Here is a 21,132-nt window from a genome sequence, read left to right as displayed (position 1 = left end):
CAACTAACCTGCAGCAGAAACTTGATTGAATTTAAGTCTGAATTTAGAACCTCTTCTGTTTTCAGTGAACCACAGAACTTTCAGAATCATAGGGATGAGGAACTAACAGAAGGCAGACAGGGGGACTTCCAGGGACTTAGGGAGAGGACGGTGAGGAAAGACCATAAGAGTGACTCTCAGATTTCCAGATAGTGAGTCTAGGGGGATAACACCACCATGGTGAAATGTATAGACTAATAGAAGAATGTTCAGTTAAATAACACCAGGGTGTGAAGATGGGAAGCTGAATGAGGACAGGACTCTGAAAAGCTTCCATTCCTCTGGGACAGGTAAGGAAGAGAAAGAGATTTGGAAGAGGCCTTTAGGGAGGCTAAAAGGGAAGCAGGTGTGGATCAGGTGGTGGAGGGCACAGAGGAAATGACCCCGTGGCACATCAGGAGGATCCAGGTGGCACGCAGGGCACCCACCCGTGTTGAACAGTAAAGGTCAAGGTGAGCTCAGTTTGAAGAGTGTCACGGAAGTCCTATGGGTGGGGAGCAATGCAGTGGATTGAACAATAGACAGGAACAAAAACAGCCTCTCTTGAAGAAAGGCAGAAAACAAGAAGGCTGAGGGGTGAGCCCACGGAGCACGAACAGGTCTGGCATGAGCCAAACGTGGGTCCTAAGGAATCACAGCCTGCTAACCCCAGAGGAAACTTGACTTAAAAGGATCCACCTGCTTCACAGACCAGGAGACCAATCACCAGATAAGAAGGCAGCAGCCCAGGGAGTTCCTTTCCCCTCCGGAAAATAAAGCAGGCACATAAATTACTCTTTGAATGTAAAATGATTGGAAGTGTTGAAAATTCCTACTCCAAACAAATAGCCGACTCCGAAGATGCCATATGCGGACATGCAGCTCAGTCTGATGGGTCAGCCAGAGGTTTCCTACAATAGTCAGCGGCCATCAGCGCCTAGCCTATTCAGCTTCCCCATCATTCAGACTGTCAGGATATGTGGGTTCTCCCCCCCACTGCTCCCTCCTGCATTGTCAGGAATCAAAATGATCTGCAGCATAATGGGCAAAACTACTGTAACTACTGGGCCATTTACATTTATTGGGTTCTGGTTGAATAGGCCAGTATTACTGTAAGTGCAGCTGCTACTGTTGGGAGCTGTTAGAATGGAACATTTGTTCAAAAGCCTCAGCCCCTCATTTCTTCTCCTACAATTGGAACTGAGCTGGGCTGGGCCTCCCCCGCTCCGCACTTATGCATACTTTCTGCCCTAATTGCAGCTTGTCCCTCCCTTCTGTCTAGTTGATTTTCAATGTATTCAGGCTACTAGGTTATTCTTTCTTCATTAAAAATACATATATATATATAATAAAAACAAAATATAAAAAATATAAAATTCCTATGATTTTTTAAAAAATGTGTTCAAAGACTGAATTTTCAGCACTATCCTGGTGTTCAGAACAGAGTGAGGTAATAGTTTGTTTTAGGAAAAATACATACTTCTATAACACGTACAGAGATTAAAGATGTCTAAACCATTGGTTTTTGTTTTTAGGTTTAAGAAGTTTGATCACAGATATTTACGGAAAATCCTAACCCGAAAGAACCAGCCCAAGTCCAGCATTGTCTCCTTGTACAAGAAGCTGGAAATGAAGCAAGCTATTGAGATGGTAGAAACTGGGATCCTCAGTTCCACAGCCTTTTCCGTACCCCACCAGTAAGTCCTGTATGTCCTTTGATCTGGAATTTCCATGTCAGAATTCCTAGGAGGCACTAACTCATCGTTTCATTTAGAGATAATACGAGGAGTGAAGAGGCAGAAATTTGAAGGAGAAATCATGGGAAAAGGATGACCCAAGTCTTGGCCATTAGGTCATTGGCCATTTGTACTTTGGCCCATGCTCAGCCTCTCTCACCTAATTTCTGAACATTACTTTCTAGCAAAAGTTGTGTGCTATATATAGCTGCATGACTCCTTACCTTGGGAAGGAGGGGCAAGTGAATTTCTAGAATGGTGGCATAGTTTACAACACTGTTTCTTTCTCTTTTTGATTAATTTCTATCCTTTAACCCCTGTTCATTTGATTTTGCTAATTGTATGCTAATAATAATATGTATTTCTCCCGCAAGTCATTTATTTCTCTTCCTGTCTCATATGAGGAGGAGAGACCCAATCAGCATCCTTTGACGCTAGCTGGGATTAGGGATCGAGGGGTGGTAACAGGAGGTGTGGTGGTTGGTGTGCTAGTTACATTTACCTGCCAGCCCCCACCCCCTCCCCCTGCCCACTCAAGGATGTCCAGGTTTCTTTCATGAAGAAGCTTATGAGGGAGGCCTGGGTGGCTCAATTGGTTAGGTGTCTGCCTAACCAGTTCACTCAGGTCATGATCCCAGGGGCCTGAGATAGAGCCCACATCAGGCTCCCTGCTCCTCCGGGAGCCTGCTCCCCCTGCTGGTGTGCACTCTCTCTCTGACAAATTAAAAGATATCTTTTTTTTAAAAAAGGAGTTTATGAATTGAGGAAAATTACTCATAATTTCTATAGGAGAAGGAACACTGCCATCCGGTCCTCTTCTGTAGACACTTGATCATGAGCTCATGTTTGAAAAGCAGGTTGAGATAAGAGCTAAGAACAGAGAGCAGTAAAAAGGTCGCTAATGACTGAGTGTGATCTCGCATCCCTCACTTGCTAATGAATCAGAAACACCCTTGCCTTTCTTCCGAGGTCTGAGAAAAATCTCAAGTCCGGTCCCTGAGGGCATCTCAGTGTAAATAGAGAGCTTTCTGCCTTATTTCTCTGTGAGACTGTTTTTGTGGTTTCCTTGTTTGTTTTGGTGCTCCCGGTTGCCTGGCTTGCTTTAAGGAAACTTCTGATCCCAAAATGGCAGTGTGCTAACAAATACTTATTGACAGTGCCATGCAGGACCCATGTTAGAGCCTAAGGCAGAAGAAAAAAAAACCTCAATATTGTGAATCCTGTCTTTATTTAAAATGTTGATATTGTGCCCATCGTGGATTGTTTTCTTTTTTTTACAGTGACCTTTGTTTTCTAAAATATTGTGTTTGCATCCTACTTAACTTGACTGAGCTTTTTGGCATCATCTTGGGCCCAACCCTGTTCCTTGGGCACCTATTATGTGCCAGGGATTTCAAGCCGACAGAGTCCCTGGCCTTCTGGAGCTCAAACCTTAATGGGGTCATGGCATTAATTAAAAAAAAAAAAAAGTCTCACAAACTTACAATCCTAAAGTCTAGGGAGCTATGAGAGTGAGAAGAGGTGACCCTCTGGTCCCCAGGCATTTGACCTGCCCACTGAAGGGGGAAAGGGGAGTTAATGTCCTGCAGGAGGGCTGGATAGCTTCAGGCACCTTAAACCATTAGGAACTTTTTCAATCCATTTGCTTAGTAGTCCTGTGAGCTCTTGGTCTTGGGCGCTTATCTCAAATGAGAATCAGGCTGTCATGTGCTAAAATATATTTGTAATCTCATTATTACGTTGCATTGGTCGTAAGCAGCTAGCCCAGCCTGTAACCTCAAGGCAGTTTCCAAGCCAGCTTTATCTGGAGGAAGCCTTTCTGTTGAGTTCATTAGTTTTTGGACATAGATTCAAGATTAGTAAGAGAGCCCAAGAGGTTAGAGACTCTTCCCCTACCCCGCTAATAGCCCAAACCCGTGAGTTAACTGGGCTAGGAGAGGAGATTCTTTTACCTGATATTTTATACAAGTTTAATCGTATTTAAATTGCATTCATTTGATCTCATCAGAAATCTGTACGACATCAAGCAAAAAGGAATTCCTCTCCCAAGATCAAAGCAGCTAATTTCTTCAAAACAAACCTTCATACAATAATAGGAAAAAGAAGTGTGTACTCAGCTCGCTTTTTATTATTCTGTATGAGATGATAACAACAAAATGCACATATATTTTTTTCTTTAGAAGTTTAAGCAATTGTTCTACAAGAGAGTTAGCTTTCCAAAACTCTGTGAACCTCAAGAGAACACTATCACCACAAGTTGTCAATAGCACAGAGCAGATGGCCTTTCTTCTACGCAATGCCTTTTTTTTTTTTTGCATGGATTATGTTATTTGACCCTCAGAACAACCCTAAGGAATAGATAAGAGTGTGTACTTGGATTATTATTTTAAATAAGAGGCACCTCGTTTCACCAATGAGTAGCAAGCTTTTAGAAATACCAGACAATAAAGGCTCAAACGATTAAAAGTGTCAAACCCTTAAAAATATTTGATTAATATTAAAGAGATATTAAAGTGTGTATAAAGTTATGGGTATAACAAACTACAACAGTAAAACTTCAAAGCATCATCCTTAAACGCTCCCAAAGAATTTTAACATGTTGTTTATTTAAAAAAATCCATAAGTGACTTTATTGTAGTTTAAGAATTTTTTAATTGATCATGCATTGGCAGGTAAAGGCTTACATTTATGCTTCTTATACTGAAGACTCCAGAACGAAGATTCTGGTGCCATTTTCATTTCCATAATGAAACACTGTGTCATGCGGAGCCAGGCTCTTTCCCACACCACTCTTCACTCATCCTAAATGTTGGTAGTCTATGTGACCTTTCCAAAAGACCCCAGGAACCCACACACACAGAAGAGCAGTCGAGTCCCATTGATTTATCAGTGGACTTATGCACATTCTTCATTCACCTTAGCATTCATTTCTTACGGATTTCGTGTGTAAAACTATCACAAGAGAAAGGGTTCTTTCAAACGAATCAAGGTATAGTACTCAATCTTTTAGGAATTCATATCATGGCATGAATAGAACATCTACTAGTTTTCATATTTATATTGCTGTGTTTCGAACTGAAGCGTCTTTTTACATCATTATAGCATCTGATTAAAAAAAGCTAAGAGCAAGGTGAACCTTTTATTTAAATACATTTGGATTCAGATTTTCCCAGTTTGATCTTAATAGTCATGAAATTACTTTTATCTAAGGTGACAGAAATTTCCTTTATGGACATTGAATAAATGCTCCAGTGACAAGCCTCTCTCAGCTTATAATTTTATTTTTTTGACCTAGAGATTATTTAATATTTGTTTTTTCTAAGGATTATATCTTTCTGTGCTCACAACATGATCATCTCAGGGATGAGTTTGCTAATGAAGTGGCATGTAGAAAACTCCAGGCATCACCTTGCCTAAATTAATAATTCCTCTGTATAATTTCATAGCTGTCGCTTCTCAGTGTGGATCAGTGTGAGATAATGCCTTTGGGATCCCTGCATTACACATCTAGCCAACAGCCTGAATGGACCTTAATTAAGTCTAGTCTTTCCCAAAGTGGCCAATTATAAACTGGGAAGGGTGCCAAGTGAGACCTACTGCTATCTTGAGTTTAACTTCACTATTATCTTATGGTTTCTTTCCTATTTGGTTGTGAATATCATTACGAACATAGGAAATGTAACTTTTCGATTAGCTGTTTTTTCCTGCTCAGCAAGAGATTGCTTCCATCATAATAAAGGAATGTGCTCAGATTGCGGGAATGTGTAGGTATATCTCAATCAGAATAAATTTTATTTCAAGGACTTTTCAATAGTGAGGTTGAAATGCCCTGATAATAATGTTTAGATCACCAAGGGTGGTAACTGAATATCGATAGTGTTGACATTTGCAGCTTTGAGATATGGTAACTCTGATTTCAAGGATTTTGTAGAAAGGGCATTAGTCAGTCTACAGATAGGATTGCTAAATAAATTCTGGCTTGCTGTGATACCCGGTATCTGAGTTCTTAATATTTTCTTAATATTTTAGGAAAAATATTTTCCTAAATATTTTTTCTTAAAAATATTTTACCAATTGTACTTAAGAATGCACAAAAAGTACTCACAAGATGTTCTTGCTATGTTGCTACTAATGTTTAGGAAAAAAATACTTTAAAAAAGTGGCCTGTATTGAAACCAATAACTACTGATTTCTGTGATCAATTATTGTAAGACCTTTTGCAAGCAGATAGTAGGATCTCCATGCCTTTACGCACTGAGAAGAGCTCCAGCAAAGAAAGAAAAAGAATCAACATTCTGGGAGGTTTTATACCAAGATATTAAGGGAGAGGAGAGTATTAAAAGATGTATTTAATTTTCTTTAGTTCTCTCTTTTTCGTTCTTATTTTCTATAGTGAACATATATTATTCATACAATGAAATGTTTACTAGAAATTTCTGCCACTAGATTGAAATGATTGAAATCAAATATATTTGTCACATGAGAATTCTGCACATAGCAATGTCATGATTTTGAAACCCTCAGAAGACAATTGTGCATTGACTGATAACCTGGACATGACTTGATATTTAAACCCTTTCGGGGGCGCAGTGGGTGGGGGGGGGTGGGAAGGGCTCATGGTGAAGGAAGCCTTGGGGAGCTGGTCATGCGGAGGCAGAGAGCAGTCAACGGCTTCTAGAATCTCACAGAGTGCCCAGTGTCTCACAGCTGGGCTGGCTTTCAGAATAGAAATAGTCCAAATATCCTTGTAAAATATGATTCTAATTTCTTACAATTATTCTTTAACCAATGATAAAATTCCTAAAGGGGCCATTCCAAGGTAAATGTGCCCACAGAATTTTAATAGTCCCTTAGATCAGTGTTATTCAATGTGGATGGTGCTGTCTGTGAGCTGTTTGTTACCTGTCTGCAACGAGATCAGTGCAGACCTAACCACGAGCCAATCTTGCTGAATACTCTTATTTCCATTGAATCTAACAGTAAACCATTTGGTTCTAATTTTATAATATCTTTTTAAACATTTATTTTCTAGCGATTGATTTTTGTTGTATTTTACCAGTGTGTCTGTTCATTACAGATGTGGAGAGAAAAAACAACTGGTTTGTAACCATCTTCAACTCCTTTCTAAAAAATGAGTTAGTATAGTTCCCACATAAAAGCTATAGGCAAGGAAACCATATTTTCAAAGTGGTAAGTCAAGACGCATGTATTGTGTCTTACTAAACTTACTAACTAAAACAGTAGAAAAAATTGTGTTAAAATAGGGCTTCTGGAACTTAGAACTCCCACACATATATTGACACTTTTCTGGTGCTCTTGCCAGGATGAAAGAATAATGCTTGGCTTCCCTCCATTGATGTTTCCAGGGCCCAGAGGATACACAGAACTAAAAGGCTTTCCCCGGAAGACGTGGAGTCCATGAGGGACATTCTGACACACAACATGTACCAAGTTCGACAAAGGGTGTGTATAAGCCATCTGACTTGTCCCATTGCCTGGCCTTGGAACCAGTCCTTCAGGAATCTGTTCTTGTTCACATTATCTCCTCTAAAGCAGCCTTCTGGCTGAACCATTTCTTTCTGCCTGATTTGGAGAACAGAAAGTTAATTGTTACTTTTCTGCTTTAAAAAAAAAAAAAAAAAATTGGCACATGTGTTGTAAAAAGGAATGCAGATCCAATTGCTGGCCCTAGGGGTCAGGCTGCCCTAGCCCTGAAGCCTGGTACTTTCCAGACCAACAGAGATGAACAAGTGGTGGAGCTCATTCACCGCACCACAGAGAAAGATGGCACCAGGACAACAATGATAGGCTCAATCTGATTGACTGTAATAGAGTTTAGAAAGTGGAGATGGTTATTGAAATGCTGAAAGCCATTAGAGGAGATGTATTAGGTGTATTATATTTTAATTTGGGGAAAGGGTATGGAGTCTATACTACCACTTGGGAACTGGTGGTATATATACATACATATATATGTATGCATATATAATATACATTATATAAGTATATAATAAGAACATTCCTGGGGCAGTGGGTGAGTCCTTCTGAAATGTTGATGCCGTCAAATGACATGTAAGCTTGCAAAATCTAATTATGAGGTGGTTTTTGTTTTTGTTTTTTTCCAGTTTGTGGATTCTATTGAACATGCTAATTCTTGAGTACGATATGGCTACAAGTAAATTCATTTGGGGGCCTTGGTTTTTGTGACTATGTTATAGATCATAGTCTTGAGTGGGGCCAAAAAATTTCATCAGGTAAAGCCCCTTAATTTCAAGGATATGATGCTGAGGTTAGGAAAGTTGTTTATCTGACCTGTTGAAGGTCACACAAGAAAAATCCAAGTTAAGAACCAGATCTTCCAACTGTCTACCCAGTGCTCTTTCCGTGACTCCAGCCTTACGTGATCCAGTAAAGTGAATGTTCTCTGGCTTCCTGTTTTGGAAAGGTCAGTGATTAAGGGGAATGTGTCAGCAAAAGGCTCTGCACCTGCTGAAGGAATATAGGTCAGCATCAATCATAGCAAGCTTAGAGTAAATTCAAGAGCTTTCAAATCATTCCAAGTGAAACTGTTTCAGTAAGACTATCACATTCTGATAAATAGTTAGATAAATTCTTAAGAGCTTCCTGGTTTGAAGAATGTCAGCTGGCTTCTTGGGGGCCGAGTTCAAAGACAGGCTGAAACTTAGCCTTTTCCCCACATGGACAAGGGTTGAATTTAAAAAAAGGTCCAGAAATGGAGAGCGAGTTCCTGGGACTCCAACCTGGTTAAAATGAAGTTAACCAACCATTCTCTCTTTCTTTTCTTTCATGAAGGTTCCCAGACAGCCAAATTTCTTCTTTCATGAGTACATCTATTTAGTCTGTCCTCCAGGTTTCTCTGGTCTAAGCTATAGAGCATCTTCCCTTCTTACTGCCCCCAAATAAGCAGATAGGTCATAGAACTTCACACAGGGAGAATATAAATAATAAACAGAAGGGAGTTTCAAGCCCCGAGGTTGGCTTTCGCCTCCACTTTTGTTACTTTGGCAGAGTGAGCCTTATCAGTCCTTCCCTCCCTAACTCCTTTCTCACCCCATCTTTTGCATAGGTCATGTGACTCCCCTTTTCCCTGTGGTCCTCTAGCCCTCTTGAAAGAAAAACTGCTCTAGAGATGGAATGCCGATCATGTGTCTCTTTGGTTTCTAGTGGGTGATCTACAGTGTTGAGGATTGTCACAAAAGGTGACATCTGTTGTTTCTAGCCTGGGTGTTAGGTCACTGGACCTCAAACAGTGTTGGGCTGATGACTGGGGCATTTCTCACTGTCTCATCTCGGAAGAGACCATCTTGGGAGTCAGGAGTCACTTCAGAGCAAGGGTGGGATGAATGCAGGCTTCGACTCTGGGGATCCTGATTCATAGTTGATCTGGAACTGAGCTGGTCCATTGCACCTGGGAGGGTTCTGGCCATTCCTGCTTGAAGCCACTCCCCTCAGCACATCCAGTATCAGATTGTCACTGCTGGACAAGTTAAGAAGTAGCCTCTGGAAGTTCCCAGTGGGACAGCCCTCTGGGATACAGAAGCTCTCTGCAATGCCCTGGGAATGGAGATGGAGAAACGCTCTCTTTAAATGTTCAAGGGAAGAAAATGAACTCACCTCAGACTCTAAGGATAAGTCAGAGGTTGATGGGCAGCCCCCTGGGGTAGCCTAAATGATCAGGTCACACTCAGAATTCTCACATACTCTCAAAGAAGGAAAACAATTTATTCAACTTAGTTCTCTTCAGTCAATATTTAATACACATCTACAGCCTTTTCCCATAGAACTCAAGTTCTAGGGGAGAATACAGTCTTTCAGCACCACCAGCTCCTTCATTAAAGGGCTGGACTAAAAGAAACAGAGGGAAGGAAACTGCATATACATTATATGCATAGGACCTACTGTGCTCCCTGCAGACAAGCAAGGATAAGCACATGGGTGATGTGATATCAGGTGAAATAGAACAAAAAATGTCCACATGTTCCTCAAAGTACAGGTTTCAAGTCAAGGTGTAGGAAATTCCTACCAGTAACATGCATATATATATATATATATATATATATATATATACACACACACACTCATATATAAGTGTGTGTATATAAACATACACACACACTGACTTCACTTTTGCATGAATTTAATGTTGATAAAAAATTATAAAAGTTTGTCTTGGGATTCTAATACTCAGTTTTCAAATGTTTCTGTGATAGTGTCATGTGTCATTCTTTAATATCTCCGTCTATACAGTGAGTGCACTGAAGTTGAGGTTCATCATTAGTGACGGTGGATAAGAGTCCATATTTCAAACATATTTCAAAAATTTAATTTTTTGCCAGGTTTTTACCAGATTGGTTAATTTGTCAAGAGTGCCTTGTAAAGATCTATCAGGAGATGGTGAAAGTTGGCTTTGCAAATTCTTCATCCTTCCCTTGGCCTCCAACCTCTGCCTTCTATATGGAACTCCTTTTAGACAATTGTCTGTTTTACAAGGCTTAGTTAGCTAACAGATAATGAAAGCCACAAATCTACTTAACTGGCTGTGTCGACACTAAAAGACAAGCAATAAACTGAAAACCAGTGAACCAGAGAGGTTGACTTCTTTCTCTTAGTCAATCCCTCCTTGTTACAAACACCCTCTTCTGTTCTGGCAGGAAACTAGATCATCCCCTATATTGACCAGGCAAGGGTCTGTTATAAATCTGCATAGTAAGTACAGAGAAATTTAATTTCTTTCATATTTTTTATGAAGATGAATGGAAACATAAGTATTAGTATTCTTTCCTTACACTGGAGATCATCTTATAGCATCTCCTAGAGTATGTGCTCCCCACTTAGGGAATACTTAACCTGGATGATGGAGTCTCGTCTCTTGGCAGGTTGTCCCTAGATGCTCCACCCCCCCACCCCGCTCCATACCTTTATCTCATTTCTCACCATGCTCTGAATAAAGTACTAAATTCTCCTGTGGTAAACAAATTCCCAGCTCTCCTCCAGTAGGTCCTCCTCTCTCCCATCACATTTTTTTCCGAGCTATGTCTTATCTCATATGTTCTGTCTTCTTGAAGGAAACATCTACTCATCTTTCAAGAGTCAGTCCGGGCAATGCAGCTTTCCCACTCAAGACTGGATCAGTGCCCTTTGCCTGTACTCTATAAATCCCTGCAGACTCAATGCCATACCACTTCCTGAGTACATAACAGTATATGCTTGTTTGAGTCCCCAAGTAGACCATGAGCCTTTTGAAGACCGTTCTTCAAAATTGTCCATTTTTTAAAGATTTTTATTTATTTATTTATTTGACAGACAGAGAGATCACAAGTAGGCAGAGAGGCAGACAGAGAGAGAGAGAGAGAGGAGGAAGCAGGCTCCCTGCCGAGCAGAGAGCCCGATGTGGGGCTCGATCCCAGGACCCTGAAATCATGACCTGAGCTGAAGGCAGAGGCTTAATCCACTGAGCCATCCATGCACCCCCCCCCAAATTATCCATTTTTTAAAAAATCCTGTGCTTACCATGGTACCTGATACACAGAACAATTGCCCTTCTGCTATTGAATTGGAAATCCTTATCACAATTTTCATTAACCAGGAGCGCCAGGACCTATAGTTTGAGTCTGTGACCTGTATTCCAGTGAGACTGGTATAGTCACTGTTGCACGGTGAAAGGCACAGAGAGAAGAAATTCCAGTTTGAGTACTTTGTAAACATTTGAAGACCAGCGTTGGTCTGTGGTTTAAGACAGGTTATCACTGGCCTTGTGAGAAATTTTTTATAAAGGTAATTGTTTCAGTTTGAAGGACTACTCTTTAATCGGAAATTATGTCTTTCCTACATTTTGGTTGGGAAAAAAAACCTCTTCCTTTTTGAAAAAACGGTGATGGTAATTGGTTGATCTTTTATTTTTAATGTAGCTTTAACTGACAAAATGTAAAAATAGCAACCTTAATGAAATTCCCAAAGCAGTTTTGACATTTTCCTCATCCATTGGATCGAAACATTCAGTAAGCACCATCCAGGCATAAAGAACACGACCGGGGAAAATGTGTGGGGATGGGGCAGCTGAAGTCCATGGGTATCTCAGGGCAGGACCTGAGATACAAAAGAGACAGTATAGGGGGACAGCAGGGCTGTGTGGGCTGGAAGGCATAGGCTCCGAACCACAGCTCTGTCCTGGTAGGGTGGCCTCAGTCACAGGCCTTTCTTCTCAGGGTCCACCGCTTGCTCCCCTATAATCGAGGCAAATGCTCAGGTGGCCTCTTCGATGTCTTCTTTCTCTTAGTTGGTGATATTTCCATGGACTCCGAATGCCATGGTGGTTTGGAAATGGCCTGACATATTTGACATTCTATTCCTTCCGCAGACCCTGTCCTACAACAAATACAACCTCAAACCCCAAACAAGCGAGAAACAGGCTAAAGAGATTCTGATCCGTCGCCAAAATACCTTAAGGGAGAGCATGAGGAAAGGCCACAGCCTGCCGTGGGGAAAGCCGGTAAGGTGGGGTCCGTAGACACACCGGGGAGCTGTGCTGGTCCTTCTCCCAGGCCTCCTCCGTGAGGGCCAGTGGTAGTTACACAAAACCAGCACCTTGCTATAATACAACAAGTAATACAAAAGCAAGAGGGCACAGGACATGAGACAACTTCCCTCTGGGTCCAGAGCTTTAGGGTTCGTGGTTGGGGGGGCCTCCAAGATGGGTCGGTGTTGGGAGCACACTCCCTGGGCTGTGAATCTAGATCGAGTGTCACGGTGGCCAGGTACTGACCATAGGGGAGCCGCCATGGGCTGGGGCCCTGGGGTCTAGGAAGCTTCCTTCTCTCCCAGAAAGATCTAGGGAAGGATCAGTTCTTACCCAGACTCTTGGGCTGCGTCTGAACTATGCTATTTGAGGCCGTATCAAACAATTTCACTGGAACTTCTGTACAAAGGTTATGTCTGGATAGATTCTAATTTCTACCCTAGTCTCCGTGGCTCAAATGTAGTTATAATGAGGAGGATAGTAATAATAACACTAATCGCCTGAACAGAGGGGTAAGTGACCTTGTTCAAACATTTTAGTTTCACACTTCATCATTTTCAAAATAAAATCAAACTAAGTATTCAACCTGGGATGCTGTAGGAATGCTTACCTTAAGCACACATCTGATGAGCTAACATTAAAAGGTACCTGTAAACTTCCTAGTGCTAACTTGTTTGCAAAGAATACAAATGCATTCTAATGTTTTACTTTATCCTCAGACTCTTTCCATGAACAATGAAACAGGCATTTTATCCCCTTTCTCCAGACAGGAAACTCCAGCACAAAAAGGCTAGTTGGCTTATCCCACTTAATCATAATTAATCCAATGAGTAGAATACATAGATTTTCTGACTGTGGACTAAATACTCTTTACTTTTTCCTATAAAAATACAGCCCGATAACCCATAATTTTGTTTCCCTTAATAAAAAACAAATGTTTTCCAAAATAAAATCATCCAAGGGGTTCCCTCATGGGAGGGAAAGGAAACACATATTGAAGGCTGAGGCGTTCTGCTGTCTTTAAACCAGAGGAGCAGGAGGACAGGGGAGCCTGTAACTTACATGAGATGCCCAGTGAGGGCCTGTGGCTCCCACTGTTTCCCATGGGACAGTCTGAATTGCAGACTCACCTCTACTTTTCCTTTCTGCTTCTTACCCACAGGCTGGTACTAAAAACATCCGCTACCTGTCCTTTCCCTATGGCCACGCTCAGCCGGTAAGAAGAGACCCGAAGTTTGCTGATTTCACAGGTAAACTGCCTGCCTGGCTGTTCTTTTCTTTGTGCTTGGTTTACAGACACTGAAATTTGAATTTTATGTCATTTTTACCTGTCATAAAATGTTCTTCTTTTAACTTTTTTTTCAGCCCCTTATAAAGGTAGAAACTATTCTCTGTTCATGCGCTATATGAAAAGGCAACAGGGTGGATATAGCCCAGGGGGGATAATTTGCCAATGTAAAATGGGCACTCTTTGGAAATATTTGAAAAATTTTAACTCACATTAAATATTTGGAATATTTAAAAATTAGCAGGATTCTCCAAAGTTGGTTAAGTTTTACTAAAATAATTTCATCAAATTTATAGATTAACCGTTTCCCTTTAATATCTAATTTTTAAGTAGAATTCTTAGAATTTTTGAAGCTGTCTTTTATTCTAATAAAGGCCATTATTATTGTATATGTAAAATTATTCTCTATGAGCAAAATATGATATCTAATATATACTATGCCATATTATCTATTTAAATTTTTCCAAATTTTTAAGACGTAAAAATCAATTAGAAATTCAAATAAGTTAAATGTATCAGATTTTAGAATTCAATCTTTGAAGAGTAAATATAATTATTCTTCAAAATGAAACTTTATTTTCTTCTGATTTAAAATCATGCTTGATATAAAGTAAAAATCAATCAGTAGGAAAAAGCATAAAATAAGAAAATTAAAAGCACTTGAAACCCCAACAGCAGGATATAATCACTATAGAACATTATGATAAGCATTCTTCTATAATTCTGTCTGCACCATCCTGATCTCTACCCTATCTGTACCTCATAAAAGAAAGAAAGAAAAAAACACACAGCATCATATTATCTACAAAATCATTGTGTCATTATTATTTTGAAATTTTAATAAATTGTCTAGTATACTCAACCATCTACTATAGACATATTTCCATTCAATTGATATGAGTTAAATAATCATTTTTAATGAGTAAATAATAGTCAATTATATAAAATAATCCTAGCTTAGTCAGCCAAATCCGTATTAATAAATATTAAGGTATTTTGTTTTTATATGTAATATGAGCAATGATATATAATAAGCTCTTCAAATCACTTATGATTTTTTTTTTTGCACAAATAACCAATTATTGCCTTAGTATGTTTTCTTGGAAGCAAACTTTGGGGGTCAAAAACTGCACATATTTAAATTTACCCTCACACCAAGAGTCTATGAGAAGGGTCATTGCCAATCATTTCACCATCACTCAGACTTCTGAGTAAACTATGATGTGATAGGATAAAATTTAAATGCTATATTAATTTTTATCTGAGTCTGTTTCATTTTTAGTAAGGTCAAATCTTTTCATATTTTTGGACACAACAGTATTTCTTCTTGGGAAGTTTTTGTTTCTGCCTCTGGCAATTTTTTTTTTCTTTTCCATTGTTTGTTTTGTTAAAATGAATTGGAAGAACACTGTATAACAAGGATATCATCTATTGTCTCATGTTTGTTGCCCATGGTTTCTCTTCCGGTTTCACATTTATCTGTTAGTTTTTAGATATATTCACCATTCAGAAAATTTTATTCCAACCAATCAAATCTGCTCTATCTTCCACAGAAAAATTAAAAAACGATTTACCCAATGTCTTTAAACTTTAATAGTTTAACAATTCCATTTAAGTTTCAAGACTTTGAGATATATCTTTGTGTGGATTAAGACAGAGACACCCTTCAAATTGTTTTCCAACGGCTGTGCACCTGCCCCAACCCCATCTTTTCCTCCAAGATGAGATGCCACCTTTGATGTGCTAAAGTCACTTATCCTCAGAGAGTTCTGGGCTCCTCAGTTCTGTTCCATTGATCTAGACGTCTATTCCCAGAGCACCCTCTGGAAAGCAGTGTCATTTTATGTTATAAAAGAGCTAGTCCACAAACAAAAGTAAACAAAACAAGAGTACTGCTATAGAGTGTACAGTAAATTAATTTCTAACCATCTTCCTGGTACAAATCATCTGGTGCTATTTATATTGTTTGAATGCATAGAAAACGTGAAATTCTCATGGTCGTTTCCTGTGATGGACATCAGTGTCACATGCTCCTGTAGCAGGAGACCACCACAGAGCAATCTCACTTGAGCAAAATGTGAATTCCTCAATAAAGCATTATTAACAAGATACAGTAGAATCTTAAAGAAATACTATACCTTACAAAGTGGGATTTCTTCCAGAAGTGGGGGTTGTGTAACATTTGGAAATGTGTCTACATTATTCACCAGATGAGTAAGTCCGATGATCCTATTCTTTGAACAGATGTCCTAAAAGGCATCTCACTCATATTTTCCATAAAAACAATAAAATACTAGGACAATATACTTAGGACTTATATGAAGAAAACACAAAAGCCTACTTCTCCGTTCTCTCTGTAAAGAGGAGAATATTGATACCTCCTACATAGACCAGTGTTGTCCTGGGATGAAGCCTGTCAACGCATATAAAACTCCCAGAACAATGCCTAGAATCAAGTAAATGAGAAAGAAATACTACCCATTGTAATTAGCATTACTGAGGAGCATCACAAAAGACTTGATGTGGGTAGTTAGATGTGTTCTTGCAAAGAAAGACAGTTCAGAATTGCCAGTTGAACATGAATTCTTCTGGGAATGAAATGAAATCTTGGTCCAATGCAGTATTTTTCCTTCAACTGTGCACAACTGGTTCAAAATTTTTATTAGGCGAGCAAAAATAGTGGTTAACCTAGAAATCCGAGAAGGGAAAGTAATGAAGTGGGACCTATTTTTAAATTTTTATCAAGTTTTTAATTTTAATTCCAGTATAGCTAAGATACCGTGTTATATTAGTTTCAAGTGTATGATATAGTGATGCAACAATTCTGTCCCTTACTCAGTGCTCATCAAGATAACTGTACTCTTAACCCCTTTATCTATTTCACTCATCCCCCCACCCACCTCCCTTCTGGTAACTACATTTGCTCTCTTTAGCTAAGAGTCCATTTCTTGGTTTATCTCTCTCTCTCTCTTTTTTCCCCCTTTGCTCATTTGTTTTGATTCTTAAATTCCACATGTGAGTGAAATCATATAGTATTTGTTTTTCTCTGACTGACTTATTCCACTTAGCATAATATTCTGGATTCTTTCATGTCATTGCAAATAGCAAGATTTCATTCTTTTTGATGGCTAAATAATATTCTACTGTATGTATCTACCACATCTTCTTTATCCATTCATCAGTCAATGGGCACATGAGCCGCTTCCATAGTTTGGCTGTTGTAATAATGTTGCAGTGAACATAGAGGTGTATATATCCTTTCCAAATGGGACTTAATTTATCGCCTATCCTTAATAAGTTTTAAAGCATTATAATAACCAGAGTTAGACTGAGATAATTCTCAGTGTGTCTCTGGGCACAATTATTCTCTCCAAACTTGAAGTCTTTCTGCACCAGGACAAAACAAGGAGTGGCCAGAGGGCTTCTAGGGGAGATTATGGAGGGAGAGACGGCATCCAGCCAACAGTCTCTGGGTAACCAGGCTGTGACTTGGGGAACATTCTCCTTTCTCACTGTCCCCTTGCTCCAGTGTTGGAACATGCCTTAGTCTAGATGTGTGGGGGCTGCACATACTTTTCCAAGACTCTTCTGTAAAAAGCCAAGGCTCACTTGGTGTTATAAGTAGAGAACTCCTTCCTGGACACCGACCTCCCCTGCTCTGAGATGGCTGACAATCCATGTGGATTGGGGAAGACGAAAGAGTTCTGGAGATAGACACACAGCAATGTACATGTACTTAATGCCGCAGGACTATACAATAAAATGGTGACAATGGGAAAAAAAAGGTTAAAATGGTATGTTTTACCAGAGTTAAAACAAAACCATGAGGAAAGGGAGCAGGGAAGGTTGCACCCAAGGTCTAGGTCTCTAAACAGCAAATTTTGTATGAGATAATCCGTGGTCACCCCCTGGGTATCAGGCTCTGCCTTGCCCTGTGCAGAAGCACTTCCTGTTTCTCCTTCGCCCTGCCCCTGGGTGCCAACGTCCAGAAGTTAAAGTGGAGGATAGAAGAATAGATGTTCAGATTCTGCTGCAAGGTCTCCATTGATCTCTCCCTGGAACTGCCGGCCTGGGTGTTGCGGGCAGGAGGTTGTGCAATTGGGACAGAGCCCAGCCCCCAATCTTCCTCCTTCCTCTTCCCCTTTCCCCTGGCTTCTTCCTCCCCTTTTGGACACATCTACTGACTTAAGTTGCATGTATCCTTGTAAGTTGTCTGTTCAAGCCTCTTCCTAGGGTTTGGAACCTATTTTCCAATAAACAGAGGTGGTCAGGAAACATCAGCTATAATCTGTGTGCTGATGCTGAACATACACTTAGAAGGAGGGGTAGGAAACCAGGAGGGGGCAGAGGGGAGTGACGAAAGACCACTCTTGGGGGCAGAAGCATCCAGGCCATTGTTTTCTTAGGTAATATTCCAAGTACCAAAGGATCAAGAGGAACTTTTGTTCCAGGCCAGGTCATGGAGCACAAATTAAAGGGAAGTAATGAAAAAAAAATGGACAAATGTTCAGAACTAATTTTTTTAAATTCAAACAATTGATTCCTGTCCCCACTCCCCTCAACTTCCAGGCTACGTTCTGAGGATAATTCGATCACATTTAGAAAAACATTAATGAACAAGTTATTTTACATTTTTCTGATGGCTCAACACATTTTGTCTGCTGTACACCTGTGTGCGTATCTGTTCTAGCTGTGGGGCTTTTAGTTTGCTTTGTGTTTGGTTTTTTTAAGAGGGAATAAAGAGTGGGAGAAAGAACTCTGCTTTCAGAATTAAATATGAAGTTCTTAAAATGCTTAAATTCTCAGGAGACTATTTAAAGGGAAAATAAATTCGTAAGGTTAAAACTTAAGGAAATGAGGATAGATGAGATTTGTGAAAAATATTCCCTTGAAGATGTGTGCACAGTAAGTAGGGAAAATGCAATGTCCTAGGCATGGATGAGGTCTTTGGAAGGTCATCCGAGAGGGGATGTTACGTAGATACCCAGTGGCTTCCTTCTGCCCTTGGCACAGCCTCTGACCTGCACATGGCACGTATCAAGGAGTGAGGCTCAGTGTGGCAGAGAGCAGATGTGCAGCTGGACAGACTCCGCTAAACTGCAGACCCATCGTCACTGTGTGATACTGGAAGTCACTTAACCTCTTGAAACCTCAGCCTCTTTCCCTGTGAAATGGGGATGCTAACTATTCTCATCTCCAAGGCTTGTCATAAGGGTTAAATGGCATTGTAGATGTAAAACACTTAGCACAGTGATGGGTGCATAGCGAGATCGCCATACAAGGACATGTCCACTATTATCATGGGCTGTCAAGTGCCAGCAGTAATCTGTTCACCTCTGATTTGCTTTGAAGGGAGGACATCTAGTCACTGTGGCTTCACCACACATGGCTATCTGCTGTGGCTCTCTCCCACCCGTTTCTCCAAGACTGGCTCTTTCAAGATCAAAGGGATGAAACTCAGATTTAATGCTTTCTGGTAACCACCGATTCAAAAGCAAACCGACCAAGGCGCCTGGGTGGCTCAGTCAGTTAAGTGTCTGCCTTCCACTCAGGTCATGATCCCAGAACCCTAGGATCAGGCTTCCTGATCAGCAGGGAGTCTGCTTGTCACTCTCCCTCTGCCTTCCCCACCCCGACCACTCATGCTCTCTCTCAAATAAATAAGTAAAATCTGAAAAAAACAAAAACAAACTACAACACAAAGTCCAAACCAATCATGTTCCTATCACAGTTACCATGGAACCTTCAGTTAAACATTGGTCTCTGACAACACAAAGCATCTTTTTGCCTTACGGCCTAATGCCTATGGCCAGTTGATCTGATTTGTAAAAACAAAACAAAACAAAACAAACACTCCCTTACTTCCCTGAAGGAGTCTAGCCTGATACTCAGGTTTCAGTGCATTTCTGTTTATAACCCAGCACATATGCTTCTATTCTGTACCTTCACTAGGGCAGGGAGAGTCAAACTGGTGACCGTGAGAACTGGAACCTCAAGGACTCTGTTTCACTCTGAGTTCTTGCCATCCTGATATGGTGTCCTCTCTGACCTTCAGTCGTCTTCCTTCCTCCTCTTGTCATATTTTCCTAGGTGATGACAGCAGCGATTCAGAACTCCCATCCATCATGTTCAAACCACACCCTCGAACGGGGACACTTCAAGAAAGACGGCTGACACAAGAGATAATCCCAATGAAGAGTTTACCCAGAGGAGGGAAGCCATGCCACTTTGGGTATCCAAGAAGCATAAGCCAAGAAGAGCATGTTGGCGCAGGCAGAAGGGAGGCACTGCGGCCCAAACCACTGTTCCACGCAGTAGATGAAGAGTTTGAATCTGGAGAGGAGAGTGAGGAGGAGGCCTCAGCAGGTGGGTCCCGATGGTCAGCGGAGCACAGACCCAGCAGGCAACACCACAGGTCCCACAGTCCTTTGCTCCAAAGAAAATAATTTCATCATCCACAGGATTGTCTCCATGTATATCAAGAGTCCATTTTCCTATTATTGTGGAAGAGCGTTTTTCAAGTTTCAAAGAGAGCTACTAAGTTTATTTCTCAGAAGCTATTAGACATGTATCCATTAGGGGAAGGGGGATTTTTCTGGAGAATGACTTGGAACAAATTTGTAGGCTCTGCTACATTCTTGGTTGGTGAACTCTGCAGATGAATTCCCTGAAAGTGATAAATGTTAATCGTCACGGGGATTATTGTTAAAATTCCCAAGAGTGTGTGATCCATGAAATTCATTGAGATACAAGCATGACTGGTCAAGTAATTCACCTTGACTATCTGCATGTGCAGCTTATAATCGAGTTAGAACTGGGAAGGGCCTGGGAAATCATCTGGCTCCGTCCTCTGTGTTTACAAATAAAGACGCCTTGCCCAAGGTCCGTGGTGAGTTGCTGCTTTCACAAGCTGGCTGTACTCTATCCAGAGAATGCATTCAATTTTCATTTTGATGTATACTATGTGAGAATTATACTTCTGGGGAAAGGTAAAATTTGCCACAACACGGCTATATTTAATCAGTAGCAATAATAAATGGATGTGATATGTACTAGAGGATTAATCTGTGAACTATGGGCTTGTAGTCTATTTTATAATTGGAATATTTATTTTAAAAACAAAATAGCCATACACAGTCTTTAATAACGATGACATGAGCAACAAGTATTTGTTAGACATGTAGTTGTAGGTTGTGATACTGTGCCCTAGGGTTTGAAACTATTTCCCAATTAATTTTCCATCCTCATCACCCCCAGACTTGACCTTGAGCCTCACAGTCCAGATGGCCTAGCTCAGCAGCTTTGCTAGATGACTTTATCTTTCTTCCCTTCTTGCCCTCCCTCCCTCTTCTCTCTGCTGGCCACCTGTAGATGAACACATATTTATTTGTTGTGCCAAATGGATGATCTATAATAAACAACTAAGCATACTATCCTTGATCATTGCTATATTTGACATCTCTAACCATCCCCAAATGATTTAATCATATACATCTTTAAAGGATGCTTTCTGATGCACCCTGCTCCCTAGACCTGCCTTGATCCCCTTACTC

The 21,132-nt window shown here is 40.4% G+C and overlaps 1 protein-coding gene across 1 annotated transcript in view; it reads left to right on the top strand.

Annotated features, from left to right (window-relative positions):
- The window catches only part of SLC9A4 (solute carrier family 9 member A4), a 61,813-nt gene extending 41,710 nt beyond the window's left edge, over positions 1-20,103 (top strand). The window contains exons 8-12 of the mRNA XM_045981380.1: positions 1,554-1,715; positions 7,121-7,217; positions 12,133-12,264; positions 13,454-13,541; positions 19,670-20,103. Of these exons, the coding sequence (XP_045837336.1) occupies positions 1,554-1,715; positions 7,121-7,217; positions 12,133-12,264; positions 13,454-13,541; positions 19,670-20,025 (835 nt within the window). The 3' untranslated portion in view covers positions 20,026-20,103. The remainder of the gene's footprint in view (positions 1-1,553; positions 1,716-7,120; positions 7,218-12,132; positions 12,265-13,453; positions 13,542-19,669) is intronic.
- Positions 20,104-21,132: the final 1,029 nt, after the last annotated feature.

The sequence above is a fragment of the Meles meles genome, chromosome 16, assembly GCF_922984935.1.
Source record: "Meles meles chromosome 16, mMelMel3.1 paternal haplotype, whole genome shotgun sequence".
NCBI lineage: Eukaryota > Metazoa > Chordata > Mammalia > Carnivora > Mustelidae > Meles > Meles meles.
The sequence above is the reverse complement of the archived record's forward strand: the minus strand, read 5'-3'. Positions and strand labels throughout refer to the sequence as shown.